The sequence below is a fragment of the Aethalodelphis obliquidens genome, unplaced genomic scaffold (genome assembly GCF_003676395.1).
Source record: "Aethalodelphis obliquidens isolate GAN/ISIS:26980383/991018 unplaced genomic scaffold, ASM367639v1 scaffold31, whole genome shotgun sequence".
Lineage (NCBI taxonomy): Eukaryota > Metazoa > Chordata > Mammalia > Artiodactyla > Delphinidae > Aethalodelphis > Aethalodelphis obliquidens.
In genome coordinates this window covers 13,085,788-13,105,535 of record NW_020837975.1, presented here as the reverse complement: position 1 = coordinate 13,105,535, position 19,748 = coordinate 13,085,788, and the positions used below count along the sequence as shown (strand labels likewise).

Below are 19,748 nucleotides of genomic sequence, written 5' to 3'. Positions count from 1 at the left end.
CCTGTCCTGCAGGAAACCGCTGTTTGGACTTCAGAGGTGCCTCTTCCTGCAGCGGCCGCCACGGAGGGGAGAGGGCCGGGAAGGGGCCTTCCTGCCCACCTGGACCAGACCTTGAGTTGGTCAGGCGAACCCCCCACGCTGGTCCTCCCTAACGTCCCTCGAACCTCAGCCTTGGGGAGAAGCTGGGTTGAGCGGGGACTGAACGGAGGCCCTCCCACCGTCATCCATCCTCCTGTGGACAAAGGAGTGCAGCAGAAACGTGGACGCTCCCCGCAGCCACGGGGGCAGACTGGCATCCCCTCATCGAGGTCAGAGTCACAAACACACACACCCTGAGGCCCAGTGATCCCACCTTCAGGAATATTCTACAGATACAGCTCATTTGTGCAAAAGGACATGCTCACGCAACCTTGTTTATAACAGAGAAATTAATGGAAGGGATTAAGCAGGAGCTGGGCAGCTGGGTCATGTGTGGCTCATCCCTCCGTGAAGCTCCAGGCCGCTCTTCAAAGTGCTGGTAAGGAAGAGCCCCAAAACAAATGGTCAAGTGATAAAAATGGTGCAACGTGCATGGGATTCTGACATTTTGTAAAAAAAAAGAAAAATGATATGGGTAAATGCTTGTGTATGCACTTTTGATGAGACTTTTGAACCTTTTGTACTTTGAGCATACAATAACTAAGCAAAAACAAAAAAACACAAAAAAAACCCTTGAGACAGACGAACATGGAGGGGGCCAAGAAAATGGGGCTTCTCTCCTGGCTTTGATCTTGACTATGTGACCCTGGGGAGGTCACTTCCTCTCTGTGTCCTGAGTTTCCTATGTGGTCCCAGAAGCTGGAAAACCTTGGTGTTGGCAAAGTGAGGCCTGTGTACACGTGTATGAGGGGAGGGGCTGCAGGGGAGGGGGGTGGGGTCCCTCTCACCATCTCTTGTCACCTCCTTCTGCTGACACTGCAACCCACGCCCAAGGCCATGGGCTGTTCCCTAATGTGGCATTCCTTAAGAGAGCTCGGATTTCATCTGGCTCTCTTCCTGAGCTCCCTCCTCCCCTCCAGAATCCGTCAGGGCCACTCCACCCTTTGTTCCTGGAAGCAGCAGCCCACCGGTTTCCCATGAGGTCTCCACTTTTCAAGGCCTTCTTCAGCCATGTCTTCTCCTCAGGACGATCCAAGTCCAACCATGAGCTGTCCTCTCACTCACCCTGGACCCCTCCTGGCTTCCTCCAGGTCCAGGATGGGGTGGAGAGGGGTTTGGTCCACACAGCCCTCCCCGCTGTCGGCCTCAGTGCTCTGGTCTGCCCCTCCTTCCTGCACCCAAGGGCTCTGGACACCTGACCTCTGAGGCTCCCGCCAGCCCTGACAGTTTTCTTCTATCTCAGGGCCCCTGGAAATCAGGGGGACAACTGAGGCTGGGCCACGTGACCTCCATTCAGGCCAAACTTGCCTCCCAGTGCAGCCCTGGCTGTGCGGGGGCCCAGGGTTGCCCCCTCCCCAGGCCCTGCTCTGCCACTGACATAGGCGTCACCCTATGCCTTGGAGGCACCATGGCTTCAAGAAGCAGGAGTCAGCAGGAGATTAATTAATCAAAACCTGAACACATCTGCTGTTAATTAATTCTATGCCAAGGGTTAACTCTTCCCTTTCTGGGCTTCTCTGTCCCTTCGGCAGGGAAGGAAATAAAGGTGGGGCGTGTGTACCCGTCTTCCTTCCCTCCCTCAGGGGGGAACATGAAACAAGGGAGGGGACCTCGGAGGCCAGGAAAGCCCCATCCGTCTCGGGACTTTGTAGGGGGTTGTGGGAGTGTTTGGTTTTCAGAGTCGTGGTCCATGGCCATCACTCATGAGTCCTGAGGAAATGTGAGATGGACCCATATCTTTATTTACAGCAACAAATAGAACAGACCTTCCCTCCATTCCCTCCCTCTCCCCTTTCAGTCTTTTCTATACCTTTCCCCCCTCCCACCCCACCCTGGGCCCAAGCCCAGCCCTGCCCTCTGGGGTCACTGTATGGGTCAGGCCCCACAGGAGGGGAGACCGGGGAGGGGCTTAGCTGAGGTCAGGTGGGGTGTCTCTTTTCACATTTTGTTGTCCTCTAAGCCTGGGGGCAGGGGAGGGGGGAGGCAGGCACAGGGGCAGTGAGAGGTAGAAAAGCGCACAGCCCCAGCACCCCAGCCTCCCCCATGTCCCGGCCCCCTCCCCCAACTTTCACAGTGTTCTGCAGCCCTGGCAGCTGAGCCAGGAACGGTCCCCCCTCCCCCCAGGTCTTAGGTGCTGTTGTCCAGGGAAACCAGCAAGGAGGACCAGCACCGCCCTCTCACCGGGCTGGGGTTCCGAGAGGGCTCGGGGAGGGTGGGAGAGGCCCGGGGGAGGGGGCGGTCCAGCCTCGTGTGACAGCCGGGGGCACCGCGGGTCAGGAGGAGAAGCAAAGCCCACAGCACTCCATGCAGATCTCCAGGCAGTCGGCCGACTCACAGCAGGCGTCCAGGATGCCGCAGTCCAGGTCGCAGGGCAGGTCGCAGTCGGCGCACTCGCCGGAGCCGCAGCAGCAGCAGCAGAGGCACGAGTCCTCGGAGCTGCAGGAGCCGCACGTGGCGCAGTCCAGGACGATGTTGCACAGCGTCAGGAACTCGCAGAACAGGCAGGACAGGATGCAGTGGACGCAGCAGTCTGCAGGCGAGATGGCCAGGGGCCGGGGACCAGCCGCGGGCGGCAGGCTCACTGAATGCAGAGATAACGCTCGTGCAGCCCTCCCCCGGCTCCGTGAAACGGGGACCCACCATCCAGGTGACCCCGAGACACGGAGAGTTACGTGGAGTGAGGGTCTGAGCCCCGGCAGCCTGGATCCCGAGTCCCTGCTTTGACCACCCTCAGTCATTTATTTAACGAACTCGGAGGGATGACGTGTTCCAGGCACTGTTCTAAGTGTGCACGAATTAAACTCATTTAAACTTGCAACAACTCCTTGAGGTGGGGCTGTATTAGCCCCTCTCTACAGATCAAGAAACTGAGGCACAGAGAAGTCACTTCAAAATCTCTCCAGAATCCTACCACTCTGCTCAGCTCTTGCCTGGTGACAGCAACTGCATCCTCGCTGGTCTCCCCACTCCCTGCCTTTGACTACTGCTGCCGGCCCGCACGCACCTACTCCGCCCATGGAGGCTGGAAGGACCCTTGAAAAACCTCTGTTGCATTCCACCCCTCCTGCCCTCAGAACCCTCTAGTGGCTTCCGCCTCAACAGGAGGAAAAGCCCAAGCGCTCCCAGTAGCCCCGACGGCCCCTCCCCAGACCCCTCTGCTGTGGCCGCACTGGCTACTCCTGGTCATGCAGGCACTGCCCCCTGTCCCCCCGGTGCTCCAGCCCCAGATACGTGCTCTGCTCATTCTGTCCCCTCCGTCTTTGCCCAAATGTCCCCTCTCGGGGAGGCTTTCCGGGAGCACCCTCTTCAATACTGCCGGGCCCCAGCCCCACCCCCTTGCCGGCGCCTGCTCTGCCTCCCCGCCCAGGACTTAGCACCTCCCGCGGCTTACACAGCTCTCCCCGCCTACTACAGGGCAAGCACCGCAGGGGCCGGCGCCTTTGGCTGTTACGGTCCCTAGACCGGTGCCTGGCACATCGTGGGTGCTGAGTAAATACACAGGAAGCGAATTAACACACGATCCTGCCTTGGGCACCCAGCTGGTACGCGGTGGTGCTGGCTCAGCAGCCGGTGTTCTGAACCGCTGGCGTGCTGCCAAGATGCTGGGCTGGCAGGGGTCGGGCCATGGGCAGTGTCCAGTTCCCCTGACCAGGCGGGCCCCTGGCTCGAGGCTACTGGTCCTGTGGGCGTCTCACATCACTATGCAGGCTCTGACGCCCCCACCCAGTCCTGTGTACAGGGAATGGGGGCTCGCACAGCTGGAACCCCTGCCATCTATCGGCAAACTGGATAAGGAAGTTCTCTTCAGGTGCAAATCTGATGAGGTCACCACCTTGCTTAAAACCCTTCGAAGCTCCCTACTGTCTTCCAGATGAAGTCTAGACCCACTATCCACCTTAGTATGTACCCTCCACCGCGGGAGTCCCGGTCTGCTTGGAGTCTCACCTCCCACCATTCCTCACCTGGAACTTCATAATCTAGCCACACTAGCCAGCTCTCAGCTCTGTGCTAAGGCACCCCGGCTAGATGCCCCTATGGATCCTTTAAGGCTTGCTCAGACACCTGCAGAGCCTTCCCCAGCTTTCTGGGCTGGTGTGGGTGTCCCCCTGAGTTCACGTCATCACTCATCATTTATCTTGTATCACATCACAGAGTGATGACCTGTTTGGTTCTCTCTGATGAGAGCTTTATGAGGCCATGGCCTGGGTACCCAGCACACAGCACAGTGCCTGGCTCACAGCAGATGCCCAGTTCACTTCAGATGCATGAATACCCCCTTCATAAACAAGCCTGCTGGGCAGAATGTGCTCTGGGGGATGAAAGTCATGAACACATTGTGTGCAAATGTGTACACTGAATCCTGTTTGCAGAGGACCAGCCAGAGTCCCCCAGCATCGGCAGAAATTACTTAAAAGTTCTGGGGTGAAGGTCAAGCATCCCTGGGCTACAGGTAGCCGTCACCCCTGCCGAACTGATGCCTGGTGGGGAGGGGGACCTGGCTGCCCAGGTCAGTCCCTCAGAGGACCTCTGTGTGGCAGGAACAATGGCTGGTATATCTGGGTGCTCTGACCTCCCACTGAACCTTGCAGCCCCCATCCCGCCCCCAATTAAGCATCTGATGGTGCGTCATTTTATTACGCTAAGTGCTGTGCTCTCACTCAACAGATGGTCCATTCCTCAAGGAAAATTTCTGTTTCCAGAAATGAGATGGCTTAAGCTGGACGAGCCCAGATGGCTCCATTTCTTGTTAGAGCAACTCTGGGAGAGTAGGGAATGAGAAGCGGTTGGCCTTGAGAACTCACACGTGCCTTACCTTACCCAACATGTGTCCTCTGCAAGGTTCTCTGATTTAAGAGTCTTGCATCAGACTCCCTGGAGGGCTTGTTAAAACCCAGACTCCCGGGCCCCACCCAGAGGTTCAGATCTGGTGGACCTGGCGTGAGGCTGAGATGCTGCACTTCTAACCGGCAACCTTGCAAAGATGCTGCCGCTGGCCCCTGCATCAGACTTCGAGGAAGCCAGCTTTGGAGGCTTCTCCCAGAGGGAGGCGAGATGGGGTGCTTACCTTCCTGCGCCTGGAGAGGGATCTGGGAGGCAGCAGACTTGGTGCTGCCCTTGCTTTTCTTGCTGCCTTGGCTGGCTAGAGATGGGTGTGTCTGCAACTTCCGGTGGGCCTTGGGGCCACCCAGGGCACCGTTCCCTGTCCGCCTGGTGCCGCCCAGCTCCGAGGGGTGGCCAGAGCCATTCGCCACTAGTGGGGTGCAGCCCAAGGGGTTCCCCTGAGGCTGGCCTAGGAAGATGATGAGAAAGGGCAATGGGGGAAGTGGGAGCTGGTGGGGGGGTCCCCGCACAGCCTCCCGGGGCTCTGCTTGAATCCTGCCTGCTTTGTTCCTAGATATATCACAGGTCATCTAGCTGATCTGTATTTTGCAGATGGGGAAACTGAGGCCCAGGGAAACTGACTTGCCCAGTGGCACATCATGAAACAGCCACAGAGTCGAGCCTGGCTCCTGACTCCCAGGTCCATGCTCATTCCAGAAAAGACAGAGGTGCAAGGCAAAGGGAGAGGTTCAGGGCCCTGGATCCCACCTTCTTACCCGACGTGAAATCCACTCTCCTGCTCTTGGGGTCCTGGGATTTTGGCGAGAGCAGTGGCAGTTGGGGGTGGAGGGGCAGCAGGGAAGCAGTTAAGCGTCACCTCGGCCCCTGCCAAGCCCCCTGCTGCTTTTGCCCTTCGTGTGCCAGGTGATTGATTGGAAACATCTGTTTGGAGATGAATGCCCTGGCCCTGGAATCAGGGGCTCCTCAGAGCAGCCCCCTATCTCCCGCTCCTTCCACCTCCAGCTCCCCGCCCCATCCAGCCTCTGTGGGGCACCTGCAGAAAGGGCTTGCTGAGGGGCCCCTTGGGTCTGAGGAGGGGGAGAAGGGAAAAGGGAGGCCAAGCAGGGAGACCCCAGAAGCTGGGAACCCTGGGTCCCCATCCCAGGCTGAGGAAACAAAACAGCTTTATCAGTGGGCTGTGGGGAGGCTGGCCCTGGAGATCCCCCCAAACACCCCGTTTCTTCCCTCAGGTTTGCCCACCTGGATGGCATGGTTCTGTTCTCAAGAGATGAGGGCAGGGGTGTGTGTGTGTGTGTGTGTGGAGAAGTCTCAGAAGGGGTCACAAGAGTTCGAGGATCCCTCTGCTCAGGGCCCCTGACTCCTGGGCGGGACCCTCTGGCCCTGAGGACCCTCAGTAAACGTGAACGTGGGGCACTTACATCTCTCAGGCCCTGTGGTCTAGATCCCCAGCTCCCTCTGGGCCAAGTCTCTGGGTTTGGATTGTGGCAGGAGTGGGTGTCTGGGGCAGGAGCTGGAGGCTGAGGGGAGCGGAAGGGGGCCTCAGCGCTGCCCCTAACTGAGGGGGCTGGGCCGTTTAGTAACGGTGGGAGCACACTGCTGGGCACGCAGTGCACGCCGGGCACTGTTCGGAGCATTTGGCATGCAAATTGTTCTCAGTGTCTCTAGAGGGCAGTATCCTCCTTTTACAGATGAGGAAATCGAGTCCCAGGGAAGTACAGTAACTTGTCCAAGGTCACACAGCGAAGGGTCAGAGGTGGGACCAGCCTGGAGGCTAAAAGCTGGGACTCCGAGAGCAGAGAGGCAAGGAGCCGGGCAGAGGTTGGGAGGCAAGGGACTGAGGAATAAGCTGCTACTATCACAGCCATCACTACTCTTATAACTAGTAGCTGACATGGTTTGAGCTGTGACTAGGTGCCAGACACACAGTGTTAAGAGCTCTAAGTGGAGTAACTACTTCCTTATGTGCTTTTTTTTTTTTTGGCCACACCGAGTGGCTTGCGGGATCTTAGTTCCCTGACCAGGGATTGAACCTGGGCAATGGCAGTGAAAGTGCTGGGTCCTAACCACTGGACCACCAGCAATTCCCAGTAGTAACTTCCTTAAGCATCATACAGACCTACTATTACTAGCCCATTTTGCAAATGAAAAAACTGAGGCCCAGAAAGGGTAAAACTTGCCAGAGGTTCCACAGCTAGGAAATGGAGCGGGGAGGGGATGGAGATTGGGAGAAAGGAGCTGAGGACAAGCTGGGGAGTCAGGGATACAATGGGAGACAGGGCTCTGGGGAGGACCGTGCTGGGAGCCTCTGGCCCTGAGCAGTGGCTGACCTGCATCTGGGTAAACAGGGGTAAGGCCAGGGGAAGTGGCCAGGCCTGAATCATCCTGCCCCCACCTCCTGGCCCCATGGTGAGTGACTGGGCTGAGTCCTTGACCAGCTTCGGTGCCCCCTGCCCTGCTGCCTAAACATGGGCACAGTGACCAGAGGGCGGGAGCGTGTGGTGAGCTAAGGGCCCAGGAAGTTGGGGCAGACACAGAGCTCGCCTGTGGCCATGGCCGTGGCAGTGGTCGTGGTGGCTGAGTCACAAAGCAAACACTCAGGGCCCATAGACACAGGGGTGTCTGTCCAACTCCCATCCAGGCCCCCTCCTCCGTGACCACGGCATTCACCTCTTTCTCTCAGTTCTGCTGGTGGGTGTGTCTGGAGGGCAGTGCACTAGCAGGATTTAGTAACCCTGACTTACCCCAGATGCCCTGGCTGAAGGCGGCTCCACCCTCGGCCATGCCAGCTGGGCAGGCAGGCGTAGGAAAGAGCACTGGGCCAGGAGACCTGAGCTCCGCAGCCTGTGTTCAGGGAGAGTGGGTCTCTGTGCCTCAGTTTCCTCATCTGTAAAATGCGCTCGGCAAGGGCTATCCTGCTGCCTCAATACAGGCCAATTTGGAAAGTGCGTGAGATCACGCAGGGAAAGAAAGTTGGGAAGTGCCGATGCGTCCGTAGATCTTGCAGATCTTACTGGTAATCACAAAATGATTCTGGGTGTCCCTTCCCCTGCTTCTGAGGGTGACAGTGGCGAATTCTCCCCCTCCAGGACTTCCTTGGAGACACTGAGCTAAACCTGGGAATAGAGCTGAGTTTTGCTCCTTTCTGCAGAGAGCAACTGCGGGTGTCTCTCCTGCCGGTTTGCTCTTGACACGCTGAAGGCTGGGCTGCCTCAGGCTCTGGCTCCCTGGCCCTGGCCTCACGCTCTCTTGTCCTGAACCACATTGCCTGGAGCCTGTCCACACTCATTTTGAACTAATTTATCCGAATCATTTTGTATGTGGAGGTCTTCTTCCTAGACAGAAAGGGCAACGTCCTACACCTTTCCACTGCCCACACCTCAAGGTCCTGGCCCACCGCTAGGCTCCCACAGGCACCCACGGCATTTCTGCCAGCCCATCTGCATTGGATTCCCTAGAGCAACCCCTACATGTTGCCATCCCAATCCCCTGACCCCTAGGACTCACGTGTCACAGCTTCTGTGGGGATGTCGAGGTCAGTGCTGTCCAGGGCCTGGGAGGCCCCAGGGCCATTGCTTTGGGGCATCAAGGGTGCCGCCTCCTCCAGGGAGCCCTCCTCTAGCGCTGACTCCGCAGGTTGAGCGGATCCTGTCACTACCTCCAGCCCAGGCAGGAGGGATAGGGTCTGAGCTAGGGAAAAAGCAGACGACTGAAGGACATTTTCCTGGTGCCCTCCTGTTTGCCCAGCCCTGGTCCCCTTCCCATGGCCCAGAATGCCGTGAGCCCTCATTCTCGGACTCAGTACCAGTTACACAGCCCTTACCCTATCTGGCAACAGTGCCAGAGTCTAGAATAGAAAGTTCCCAAACCACAGCCCGTGAACAACCAAGGGTGTGTACGTGTGCATGTGTGTGTGTGTGTGTGTGTGCACCGTCAGGGAGTGGGGCCCGAGATGCATGGTATAAGGGAAGTGGGGGGAGGCAGAAACACAGTGCAGGAGAGAAGAGACAGGCAGTGATGGGGAGACAGGGACAGGCATCCAGAGTGACATGGAGAGAGAAAGAATCGAAGGCACAGTGGAAGGTAGAAGCAAAGACAGACAGTGCATCAGAACGTGGGAGACTGGGCGTGGAGGAGGGCGCCCCAGACGCCCAGTGACAGACAGCCCGGGACAGGCAGGAGACTCAGTAATTGAGCGAAAGTCAGCGATGGAGAGAAAGATAAAGGTGAGATCAGAGGCAGAGGCGATGGAGAGGGAGTGGGGTGCAGACAGAGCAAGAGGGAGACAGACAGTGAGCAACTGGGGCCGAGAAAGAGGATGATAGCAAGAGAAAGAGTCAGAGAACCCTGGGGGGTGAGGCGGAGGGGCTCCGGGCAGGAAGAGAGACGGGGAGACGGCCCAAGAGGGCTGGAAGAGGCCTACGGCAGCCACATGTAATTACAGTGAATGGCTCGGCCCCTCTGTGCAGGGTGGGCGGAAGGCAGAAATGGAGCCACCTACGGCTCCTGAGCAGCAGGACTAGGGGCCCCTGGGCCCAGGGGAGGAAAGTTCTGGGGGCTGAGAGGTGGGGCAGGGTGGCAGAAAGGTGACTGGGCGTGGGAAGGCCTGAGGGTGGGCAGGGAAGGTGAAGCCCAGGGTCATGGGGCCAGGGGCCAGGCTGGGCAATGACAGGGTGCAGCCTGGGCCTCCCATCAGCCCCCAGGTCGTGCAGTGGGAATGACAGGGGCCTCAAGAGGGTGCCCCTCCCCCAAGCCACACTGGGAGCAGGGGAGACAGAAATGAGAGACTCAGAGAGACACAGAGACCAAAGGGCCCAGGGAGAGGAGAGTGACACAGGAAGCCACAGAGAAAGATGAAGAGAAAGGGTGATGAAACCCAGAGAGTAACAGGTCAGCGCCCACCCGTACACACCACACACAGAAATCACGAAACACGCCCACAGCGACAGAGAGAGACGAGAGCTGGTCTTGGAAACAGTAACAGAACGAATCAGAGCAGAGGGCCTTACACAGGGGTTCCTTCCCTGAGCCGTCTCCAAATGGGGGCGGAGGGGTAGGGAAGGAGACCATTAGAGGGACCAATGCAGGCTGGGCAAGTAGGTCTGGGGGATGGGAGCATCCTGAGGGGAGGGGACGATCCAGGGGCTCAGAGACCCCTGAACAATCCTCGTTCCAAAGACCCTGGTCCCCCACAGCCAGGGGGACCGAGGCCCCAGGGACCCCACGTGGGTGGTACAGAGAGCAGCCGGCATGCTCCCACCTGCCTAGGGAAACCATTGACCCTGCCTGGAGCTGGGAGCTGGGACAGGGTGCAGGGAGGGCTGGGGCTCCCACCACTCCGGAACGGTGGCAGTTCTGTGCTGGGAACCCCTCCTGGTGCCCAGGGAGGCAGGGGGCAGGTCCCTCCAGCCCCATCCATTCCTTGGGCCTACTGAGAGCTCTGTGTGTTAATGAGAGGTCAAATGGCTTTGGGAGGATCGCAGGGCTCGGACAAGGGGGAGCAGGGAAGCAGAGATGACCCCCAAGGGGGATCCAGGCCACCTGCTCCATGGCGCCTCTCCCAGCCCAGAGCCTGGTCTACAGCAGCACAGACGGGACAGGACAGTGGAGGGTCACGACCAACCTGGCCTGGAGAGGGAGGCTCACGGCTTGAGTCCTAATTCCCAGAAAGGGAGGGGGCTGCCCAGCTCCAGCCTCTGGCCCTAGAGGCTAGAGGTCTTGCCAAAGCCCTGAAGCGGAGTGCTGACTCTCCCTGAGCCAGCAGCTGGAAGACCCAAGCCCTGGTTTTTACCAGATACCAGCTTGGGCGAGTTACCAGGAACTGGGTCACCTTGTGTGAAAGGGGGCTCACCATGCTCGTCCCTCAGGGTTTCAAAGAGTAAATGAAACGCTCAGCAGAGCGTGGCATGCAGGGGGCCACTCACATACCCTTCCACCTGCCCATCCCCCTGCCTGCCCTCCCTCCTCTCCCTTCCTTCCTTTCCTCCTTCCTTCCTGTGCCGTTTGGTGTAACAGCTACGATGCACCTCCCAATACGTCAAGCACTGGGTGGACCAAAATGAGAAAACCTGGTCACTCCCCCAGGAGTTCTCTGTCGGGGTTGGGGTCGGTCGCATACACCGCAGGGCAAGAGTTACAGCAGGGGCATCTAAGAACTGTGGGAGCACAGAAGGTGGGCACTTACCCCAGGGGTGTGTGTGTGTGTGTGTGTGTGTGTGTGTGTGTGTGTCTAGGAGGCTGCTTGGAGAAGGCAATGCCTACGCTGGGTATTAAATAATCAATCAGTCAGCAAAGAAGGGGAAGAGGACCTTTCGAGAAAACCAGCAGAAGCCAAGAGCCCAGTGTGAACAGCTACGGCATGAACGAGGGGAGACTAGAATGATCACTGAGGCACGGTGGGCCTTGTGGTCACTTCCCAGGCTTTCTCCTGAGGTCACCAGGGCACACAGAGGTGACACTGTCAGTCCTGCAGTGGCAGGAGCCAGGATTGTAGCCTCTTGGCCCCCAGGGTTGAAGAGGGAGGAAGGTGAGGAAGACTGGTTAGGAGTCAGGAGACTGGTCCTCACCTGGGCCCTCCTACCCCTATGTGGCCTGCCACTCTCTGAGTAGTCTCTCCTAAGTCACCTACAGGGCTGGTGACCTTGAATCTGGTGGGAACAGGAAATTACAGAGAGCACAGACAAAGTCCCGAGGAGGCCCCTCCTGCAGGAAACCTGCCATTCTGGGGTGAGCATCAGACCTTGGAAGGAAACCAGGGGGGAAAGTAAATCCAGTCCAGTCATCTTGACCTGGAAACACTGAGGGACAGACCTCCTGGAGCCGGAAGGGCTGCGGAGGGGACCCAGCAGACACTGGGAGAGCAGCGCTGAGGGCAGAAGGGGAAACTGTGCTGAGGGCCCAGAGATGTGGGAGCAGGCAGAGAAGGAACAAGAAGTGGCAGGAGGACCTGGTCTGTGGGTGACATGCTGCCCAGGGGCCCCGACGCCAAGATGCTGGAGAAGAAATGGCTCTCCCTGCAAGCACATGGAGCCGAAAAACCAGACTAGAGGCGGGGCCCACGTGCTCAACCATCAAAAGACAGAAAGAGCCCAGCTTTCCTTCTTGCGACCAGGAGACCCCTGCCCAGCCACAGAGGGGAGAACATCTCTGAGGAGAAACTCCAGGAGGACGGGAGGCCAGCAAAGGACAAGGGCCACTGTGTGGACAAGAAACTCAAGTTGTGTGTGAAGGCATCTGCCCCGGGTGGGGGTGGGGCTGGAGTCCCTGGCTGGGGCCCCACCAGAGCCACCTTTTTCTAATGTGCACAGGGGGTAATTCCCTGGCAGTCCAGTGGTTAGGACTCCGCGCTTCCACTGCAGGGGACACGGGTTCGATCCCTGATTGGGGAACTAAGATCCTGCATGCAGCACGGTGCAGCCAAAACTAACTAACTAAATAAACTTTAAAAAATAATAACGTAAAAAAAAATAAATAACGTGCACAGCGGGCCAGCCACGCTGGTGGCGTCTCTGAGCAGAAGCCCTAGCCCTGCACTTCTCTCAAGAGTCCCCATCTCCAAGGGGGAAACACAGAAAGGCAAGAGCCCGTGTGCCTCGACATATTCGCATCCCTAACACGGGATAAGGTTCAGGTCAATGCCCTGAGTTCTAGGGTGGAAAAGTCACGTTTAAATCCATAAGCCCGAGAGCGAAGCAGAGAGACTCAAACTTCAGCCGGACCCTGTGCGCTCCCTCTGCCTGCTGTTCCTGGATGGAGAAGGAGTTCGGGGGACCTCTTCCAGGTGGGAAGGATTCATTCCAAGCCTGGAAAGTGTCCACAGGGCCCTCATCCCCAAGCTCCAGGGCCTGGTGCCTCCTGCCGAGCCCTCTCATGTCTTCGTGGACAGTGGACCCAGCCTTCCCCTTTGGAGCTCCGACCGTCTCTGCAGAGAGAGGGCCAGGATCTGATCTGCTCAGAGAGTAGTGACCAAAGCCCCACATTCCAATCTATCCTTGGCCTGGTATCCAAGGCCTTGGTCTATATCTTCAGCCTACTCAATGGACCAGGATCCTATGTTCCAGGCCGGCCGACCTCTCCATGGTCCCAGGCCACCACAGGGCCTTCTGCCCCATCCATCCAAGCTTCCCCACCAAGGGGAAGCTTATCTTGTTCCCCTTGATCAGAACGTCCTACCTCTCCCCTCTCCCCAAATCCAGCTCATCCTTCGTGACCCAGCTGGAGTTTCACCTCTTCCTCCAGAAAGCCTTCCCTGACCCTCGAGCCAATAGCCTCTCCTCGGAGTGGCCACTTACTGAGAACTCAGCATCCAGGGTTCCCTGCTGTGAACTGTAACTAGGGAGTGAAGTGTGGGTCCTCAATCAGACTGCAGCCCCAGTCTGTCTCTGCACCCCCAGGAGTTACTTAGCAAGTGTCTGTTGCTGAGGATTGAGTTCTGGGGCCTGGAGCCCCAGGTCAGGAGGAGAGAGAATGAGAAGGTGAGAATTAGGGTTGGCGCCCAGCACCAAGAAGGCAAGAATGTGGACTCGTCTGATACACACTTGTGACACACAGGTCACCAGGCTAAGGACTTGTGAGGGCCTGAGATGGCCAGTTAGGCTGGGTCCAGTTGGTGTTATTTTATGTCTGAAGGCTCCAATTCCCCAGGAAATTCAATTTAGAACCAAGAGCAGGAACGTGACGCCACAGTGCTGGACAGAAATCTGTGGGTTAGGGAGCCAGGCTCCTGGGGCATTCGGGGCTGGATGGGGAAGAGGCCACTGGGGGAGCCAAGGGTGCGCGGGCCTGGCCACCTGCCCCGACCAGAGCTGCCCTGGGGCCCCTTGCACCCCTGTCTGCATCTTGGGTGGCTGCGGGAGGGGCTGACTTGCTCCCTGGCTAGCTTGCCAGCAGGGCCTCAGCCGTGCTGTTCTGTCAGCGCTCAGCAGGGAGCGTGGGGGATTCTCGGCTCCGATTTAGGCGTCTGTGGGGTTTTGGCTCGGTCTCTTGCGGTTTGGGCTTCCTGGGCAGCAGGCTCATTCTCCCAAGGCAGCAGAGCCAGGCCTCCTCGTGTTATGAAAGCCACATTGTCTGGCCCAGCCCAGGCTGGGGAGGGGGCTCGCTGGGGCACTGGGGGGCCTCAAGTTACAGCCCAGGGCTTAACCCTCCCAGTGGCCCACCCTGGCCCTTGCCCCTGCCCCGAGCACATTCAGCCCCTCCTTTCCCTACTGGGGCTCGAAATGGGTCACACAGGGGCGAGGATCTTGGAAGGAAGGAGTGGAGGCGAGAGCAGAGAAAATGGATAAGCAGGGGAAGAATGGGAGAGTTGGAGAGAAGCAGGAGGCTGAGAAAGAGAGGAGGGGCGAGGGACAGAGAAAGAGCCTTCCCAGGCCTCTGCCCCTAGCCCTCTCTCCAGGCTGCAGGAGCCCAGCTCTTGGCGGAGTTTATTCCCCAGAAGTCCCTACTCCAGGGTCCCCACAGAGGGGGGAATCTGAGGGCTGGTGGGATGCACAGCAGACACACTAGTCTCACGTACATGCCGGCCCCTGACCAAACGTCTCCCACTTGTCCTCACTCTAGGAGACCCCCAGCCTCACCCCGCACCTCCACAGCCCTGGGTCTCCAAAGGGCCAGCATCCACACCAGGTAGACCTGGGCCTCTCCAAACGGGCAGACCAGCTCCCATGGGCGGATACGGAGACTGAGGCCAGAGAGGGGAAGGAACTTGTCCAAGGCCATGCAGGGAGTTAGTGTCAGAGGTCCAGGACCAGACCTCCGTTATTCAGAGACTCAAAGAGGGGAGAAAGGGCGAATGGGGCTGGGTGAGAGGAAGGCAGAAGATTAGACTAACCTAGAGCTGGGATTAAAGGCATGAAATCTGGGCCTGTACTCCTGCATGCAACCCCTCCAGCCCCCCGCAACAAATCCCAGATGTTCCTGACTTCTCCCTGTCCCTGTGGTCCATTGTGAGCCTCAGCTCACATGTGTATGGTGAGGGGATTGACTGAGAGCCACAGCCCCAGGACTCCCCTCTGCCCCCTCCTTGGACCCCCTCAGGAAGTCACAAACCCTCCCGGGTTGGGAGGCTCCTGCAGGAATCCCAGGGAGGTTACAGACCCTGTGAGTTGAGGGAAGGGGTGTTTCACTCGGGTGGTGAGCACTTGATTAGGGTGAGTGAATGAGAGAGAGGGAGAGAGAGAAAGAGAGAGGCGGAGAAGGAGATAAAACGTGTGTGTGTGTGTGTGTGTGTGTGTGTGCGCGCGCGCGCGCGCGCGCGCGCGTCCCTGCAGGGTAGGGGTGGTGGGGACTGGCCGGGCCCCGGTGGGGAGGAAGACGAGCGAGACGAAATGGCAAGGAGGGGAGGGGCCGGGTCCTGTCGGACAAAAGTTTTCTGGAAGCACTAGGCTCTGGTTGGGTTGGGGGAAGGGAAGGAGAGAAAGACTCAGACACCCCCACCCCGCCTGAGGCCCCCATAAATATTTACACACTGGGCAGAAAAGGCTGGGACACAAATCCCAGACGGACAGACAGACACTGCGGTGTGTGTGTGTCTGGTGTTGGGAGTGGGGAGTTGGAGCCAACTTGGCGCGGCCACCGCCTCCGTTCGGGCCCTACCCCCATCGCCTCAGCCCTCCACTCTCCTTGGACCCGGTCCCCGATACCCAGATTCCTCGCCTCCACCTCCACTCAAGATTACCCGAACCCTCTCCCCGCTTCTCAGGGAGGAGGGGGGAGAATGACCACCGCCCCCAACCCCCTACCCGGCTCTCGTCCAGTCTAGCTCTCCATCCCCGGTCCTACCTGGGCCGGGGGCTGCGCTGGGGGCTCCATGGGGCGCGTCGCAGTGAGGGGGGCACTGGCCACTCACCTGGGACATCGGCCCGGGACCTGCGGGAAACAGGGCTCAGCGGGCGGAGCGGAAGGTCCCCGCGCGCGCGAAAGGGGAAAAGGGGGCCGGGCAGAGGGCGATCCAGCGGCAGCCGTGCGCCCATCCCTTCCCAGTCCGGCCCCCGACCGACTTACTCGTGCGAGCTGCGCGCCGCTCTCTCGCGCCGCGGGGATCACTGCGCTGGGCCTGCCATGCACGACGGCCGCGAGCGCCCCAGCCCAGGGGCAACTCGGCGCCACTGTGCTCGCTCCGCGCCCCTCCCTCTCACTCGCTCCTTTCTCCCATTTCGGCGCCAGCGCGCGCCGCTGGCCCGCTTCCTTCTGCCTCCTTTCCCTGTAGCCCCCTCGCTCCTCCCCTGCTTGCCTCTCCTCTTCCCTCCCCTCCTCCCCGGCCCACCCTCTCCCCGCCCCCTCCTCGCCTTCCCAGGCGCCCCCCCCCCCACGTCCCTTCCCCCGCGCCGGACTTGGCGCTGCCTGGGCGGGACACGTCCGTCCGCGGGGCGCTGCGGCTGGAGCCCCCACAGGAAGCCGGCTCCGCGCGTTTCCTCCGCGCTCTCGGAGCTGGGCCCAGTCTCCCCAGATCCCCGCCCCCCTCCCAGGCCCAGCGCCCCGGGGGGCGTGCAAAAGGGGCCGCGCGCGTTCCCCTTCGCCTGTCCTAAACTCTGCGAAAGTTTTTGAAAAAGCAAGAGAACGAGGGAGAGAGAGAGAAACCATGGTGACCACAACCACCTCGAGCCAATTGTCTGAATATTTGCGGCCCCCAAATCTCGTTGTCCCAAAGGTGGGAGTGACCAAGTTTCTCAGGCACCCTTTGCCCACCCCCTTGGTCTCTGCCCCGGGGTCCTAAGCCTGGGCACAGACCAGAAGTTGTCCCTCCGGGAAATCCGGTTAGTGACCACCTAACATCCCGTGTCCTAGAGCAGCCCTAATTCCCCCACCTCCACCAGCCGTGCGTGGGAATTTGGTCAGAAACCCAACTTTGGAGGCAAAGAGAGGTTCTCGAGTTCAGCCTTTCTTTTGGCTCCAGACTGGAATCCGAGGCCTTCCAAATTACGGGCGCTCGGGAAAGGGGAGACAGGGAGCCCCTCCCGGCGGGGGCAGCGCGGCGACACATCTGGAATTGTGAGCTGGGTCCCTCCTCAGGGCCGGGGTTAGGAAGGAGCCGTGGCCAGAGAGTCGGGGTGAGGGGAGTTCAGGGACCCTCAGCGTCGCCCAGGAAGCAGGTCCCCGAGGATGGGGGAGGGCATGGAGCCTGCGGCCCGCTGGGTGGGGGTGGGCGGGCCCGTGGGATGATCAGGTGGGACCGCCCGCTGTGGTGACAGCTAGACCAAGGACTCCTCGGAGCCGAGTATGGGCTCCCCACCACGAGGGGCCGTGAGCAATTAGGGAGGCGACGGTGGCGCCAGGCCTGTTCTCCCGGTCCCGCCTTCCAGCCCGAGCTTGAAGCTGGGGCTGGGACGCGGGGGCCGAGCTAGGGACTCGGGGCCTCTCCTTGGTGTCCCCCAGTCCCCGCAGTCACTACTTACGACGCTCGAAGGTCCTCGCGGCGCCGTCGAGGCCAGGACCGCCGTGGTCCCCAGGGCTTTCGCCACCCGAGGCCGCGTCCCCGCGATGAGGCCAGGTGGTTCGGCCGGAAGTGGGGGGCCCCCGGGCCGGGAGGAAGGGGTCCGGCTCCCGCGGCCGCGCAGCCTGGTGCGGGGCCCGGCCTGGAACTCCGGGAGCCAGCCCGGATCAGTCTGTTGCATGGAAATTCTGGGGAGCGGTGAGGACTCCCCCTTCCCGGCAAGGGCTGAGTCACTGGGACGCGCCCGCGGGGCTTGGCGACTGCAGCATTCTGACCAGCTTACCTGGGTCCGCGAGCTTGGCCTCATCCGCCGCCAGGAGTGGAAGTGGAAGGGCGTAAGGGGGCGGGGTGGTGGACATGGTCCCCAGTGCAGTCCCCACCGTCGCTCTCCGTCCTCTCCTGAATGTGGGGCCCCCTCCCTAACCACAGACCCTAGCCCTACACCACTAACCCGCCCCGCCGCCCCCCTGCTTCTCAGTCTCTATCCAGGGCCCCTAAACTCTGGATCGGCCCAGTCTCCCAGCCTTACTGTCCGAAATCAGCTGCTTGGGATCCAAAGTCCTCGGAATCTGGCCCAACACTAATTAATATGTCTGGTTTGTTGGAAATGTAAAATAGTTACATTTAATCCCACATACCGGTTATACAGGTGTGCTCAGTTTGTGAAAATCCAGCAAGCTGAACATTTAAGGTACATACCCTTTTTTATATGACTATCATACTTGAATAAAATGTTTTAAAAAATCAGCACTCATTAAAATCAACATTCTAGGGCAAAACACAGTATGGTGTGATGACCAGGCAAGGGACTCCAGTTCCAGATCCCAACTCCACCGTCCACGTGTTTCCTTGGAGAAGTCCCTTTACCTCTCTGAGCCTCAAGAGGGATGAACATTGGGGCCCTCCGTGTGGAACCTAATAGTTTCATTGTTATCCAGGACCAGGACTAGGGTGAGGTAAGTGGGGCGTTCCTCTGGGGTGCAAAATTTAGGAAGGTGCCAAGATGAAAAAATGTTTTAATTCAATATTTTTAAAAAGCCAAATCAGCAAATTACAGCCCTGCCAGCCAGCTGCCTATTTTTATTTATTTATTGGCTGTGCCTCACAGCTTGTGAAATCGTTTTTGTTTTTTTAATTTAATTTAATTTAATTTATTTATTTATTTTTGGCTGCATTGGGTCTTCATTGCTGTGCGCGGGCTTTCTCTAGTTGTGGTGAGCGGGGGCTACTCTTTGTTGCGGTGCGCGAGCTTCTCATTGCGGTGTCTTCTCTTGTTGTGGAGCACGGGGTCTAGGTACGTGGGCTTTAGTAGTTGTGGCACGCAGGCTCAGTAGTCGTGGCTCGCGGGCTCTAGAGCGCAGGTTCAGTAGTTGTGGTGCACGGGCTTAGTTGCTCCGCGGCGTGTGGGATCTTCCTGGACCAGGGCTCGAACCCGTGTCCCCTGCATTGGCAGGCGGATTCTTAACCACTGTGCCACCAGGGAAGTCCCAACTTGTGAAATCTTAGTTCCCTGACCAAGGATGGAACCAGGGATTGAACCCAGGCCCTCAGCAATGAAAGCTCCGAGTCCTAACCACTGGACCACCAGGGAATTCCCCAGCTGCCTCTTTTTATAAATAAAGTTTTATTGGAAACAGGGACAGGATTAGGGTGAAGCCAGTGAGATGGGATCATGCAAGTTCAGGGGTAGATCCTGTCTTTATTTAGAATATTGGCATTTTGTTCATTATAGATTTTTTTGCATTAATTTTGATTTTTAGATATATTGCAGGAAAATATTGTTTACCGAGTAATTGTAATTACCGAGTTTTTTGATGCTCCCTTAAGTTTTGCACCTGAGCCTCACTCACTCTAGGCCTTACACACCTCGCCGTTGTCCCTGGCCTATTACTGTCTTCTCCTGAAGGACCTGGCTAGGACCCCAGAGTAAATGAGCGGGAGGCTGAAGATGCTTCCACCCCCCTCACCACCCCCCTCAACGCCAGGTAGGCTCTGCATTCAAGCCCAGGCCTAGCTTTCCTGGGGCCCACTGATCAGTTCAGAGTCAAATGCAAAGTCCTTACAATGGCCTTCAGGCTCCAAGAGCTGGGCTCGACCTGCCTTCGCCTTCATCTCCCCTCACTCATTTCCTTCCAGCTTGCTGCTCCCTGAGTTTGTTTTTTCAAATTGCCCCATGTGCTTGCCTCAGGGCCTTTGCACTTGCTCTTCCCTCTGCCCAGAATGTGCTTCCCCTAGATATTCACTTGGCCCCCTTCCTTGTTTCCTCTACTTATGTCACCTTCTCAGAGAGGGCATCCCAGACCGTTCACTCTCTGTCCCTTCCCACCACTTTATTATTCTTCAT

General features: G+C 58.6%; 1 protein-coding gene across 6 annotated transcripts; it reads right to left on the bottom strand.

The window, feature by feature from the left end:
- Positions 1-1,847: 1,847 nt before the first annotated feature.
- MDFI (MyoD family inhibitor) lies at positions 1,848-17,910 on the bottom strand. 6 transcript variants are annotated; one of them, XM_027127199.1, is made up of 5 exons: positions 17,688-17,841; positions 17,367-17,576; positions 8,485-8,662; positions 5,204-5,428; positions 1,852-2,668 (listed from the first exon to the last, which is right to left on the bottom strand). In XM_027127199.1, the coding sequence occupies exons 1-5, from the start codon at positions 17,709-17,711 to the stop codon at positions 2,412-2,414; spliced, it is 894 nt and encodes a 297-aa protein (XP_026983000.1). In that variant the 5' UTR covers positions 17,712-17,841; the 3' UTR covers positions 1,852-2,411. The 6 variants fall into 6 exon arrangements, with proteins under 6 accessions (XP_026983005.1, XP_026983000.1, XP_026983001.1 ...); XM_027127200.1 differs by lacking the exon at positions 17,367-17,576 and adding an exon at positions 15,754-15,840 and having other exon boundaries at positions 1,854-2,668; positions 8,485-8,667; positions 17,688-17,888; XM_027127203.1 differs by lacking the exon at positions 17,688-17,841 and adding an exon at positions 15,754-15,840 and having other exon boundaries at positions 1,854-2,668; positions 17,367-17,385.
- Between the last annotated feature and the right edge of the window lie 1,838 nt (positions 17,911-19,748).

What these genes read in the sequence shown, in the direction of transcription:
- MDFI (XM_027127199.1), bottom strand. Translation starts at nt 17,711, where the DNA reads ATGAGGCCAAGCTCGCGGACCCAG. An exon ending in CGCGAGGACCTTCGAGCGTC is followed by an intron (nt 8,663 to 17,366) that starts GTAAGTAGTGAC and finishes TCCCTAGCTCAG; the next exon opens with ACCCTATCCCTCCTGCCTGG. An exon ending in CCCTCTCCAGGCGCAGGAAG is followed by an intron (nt 2,669 to 5,203) that starts GTAAGCACCCCA and finishes TCTCGCCTGCAG; the next exon opens with ACTGCTGCGTCCACTGCATC.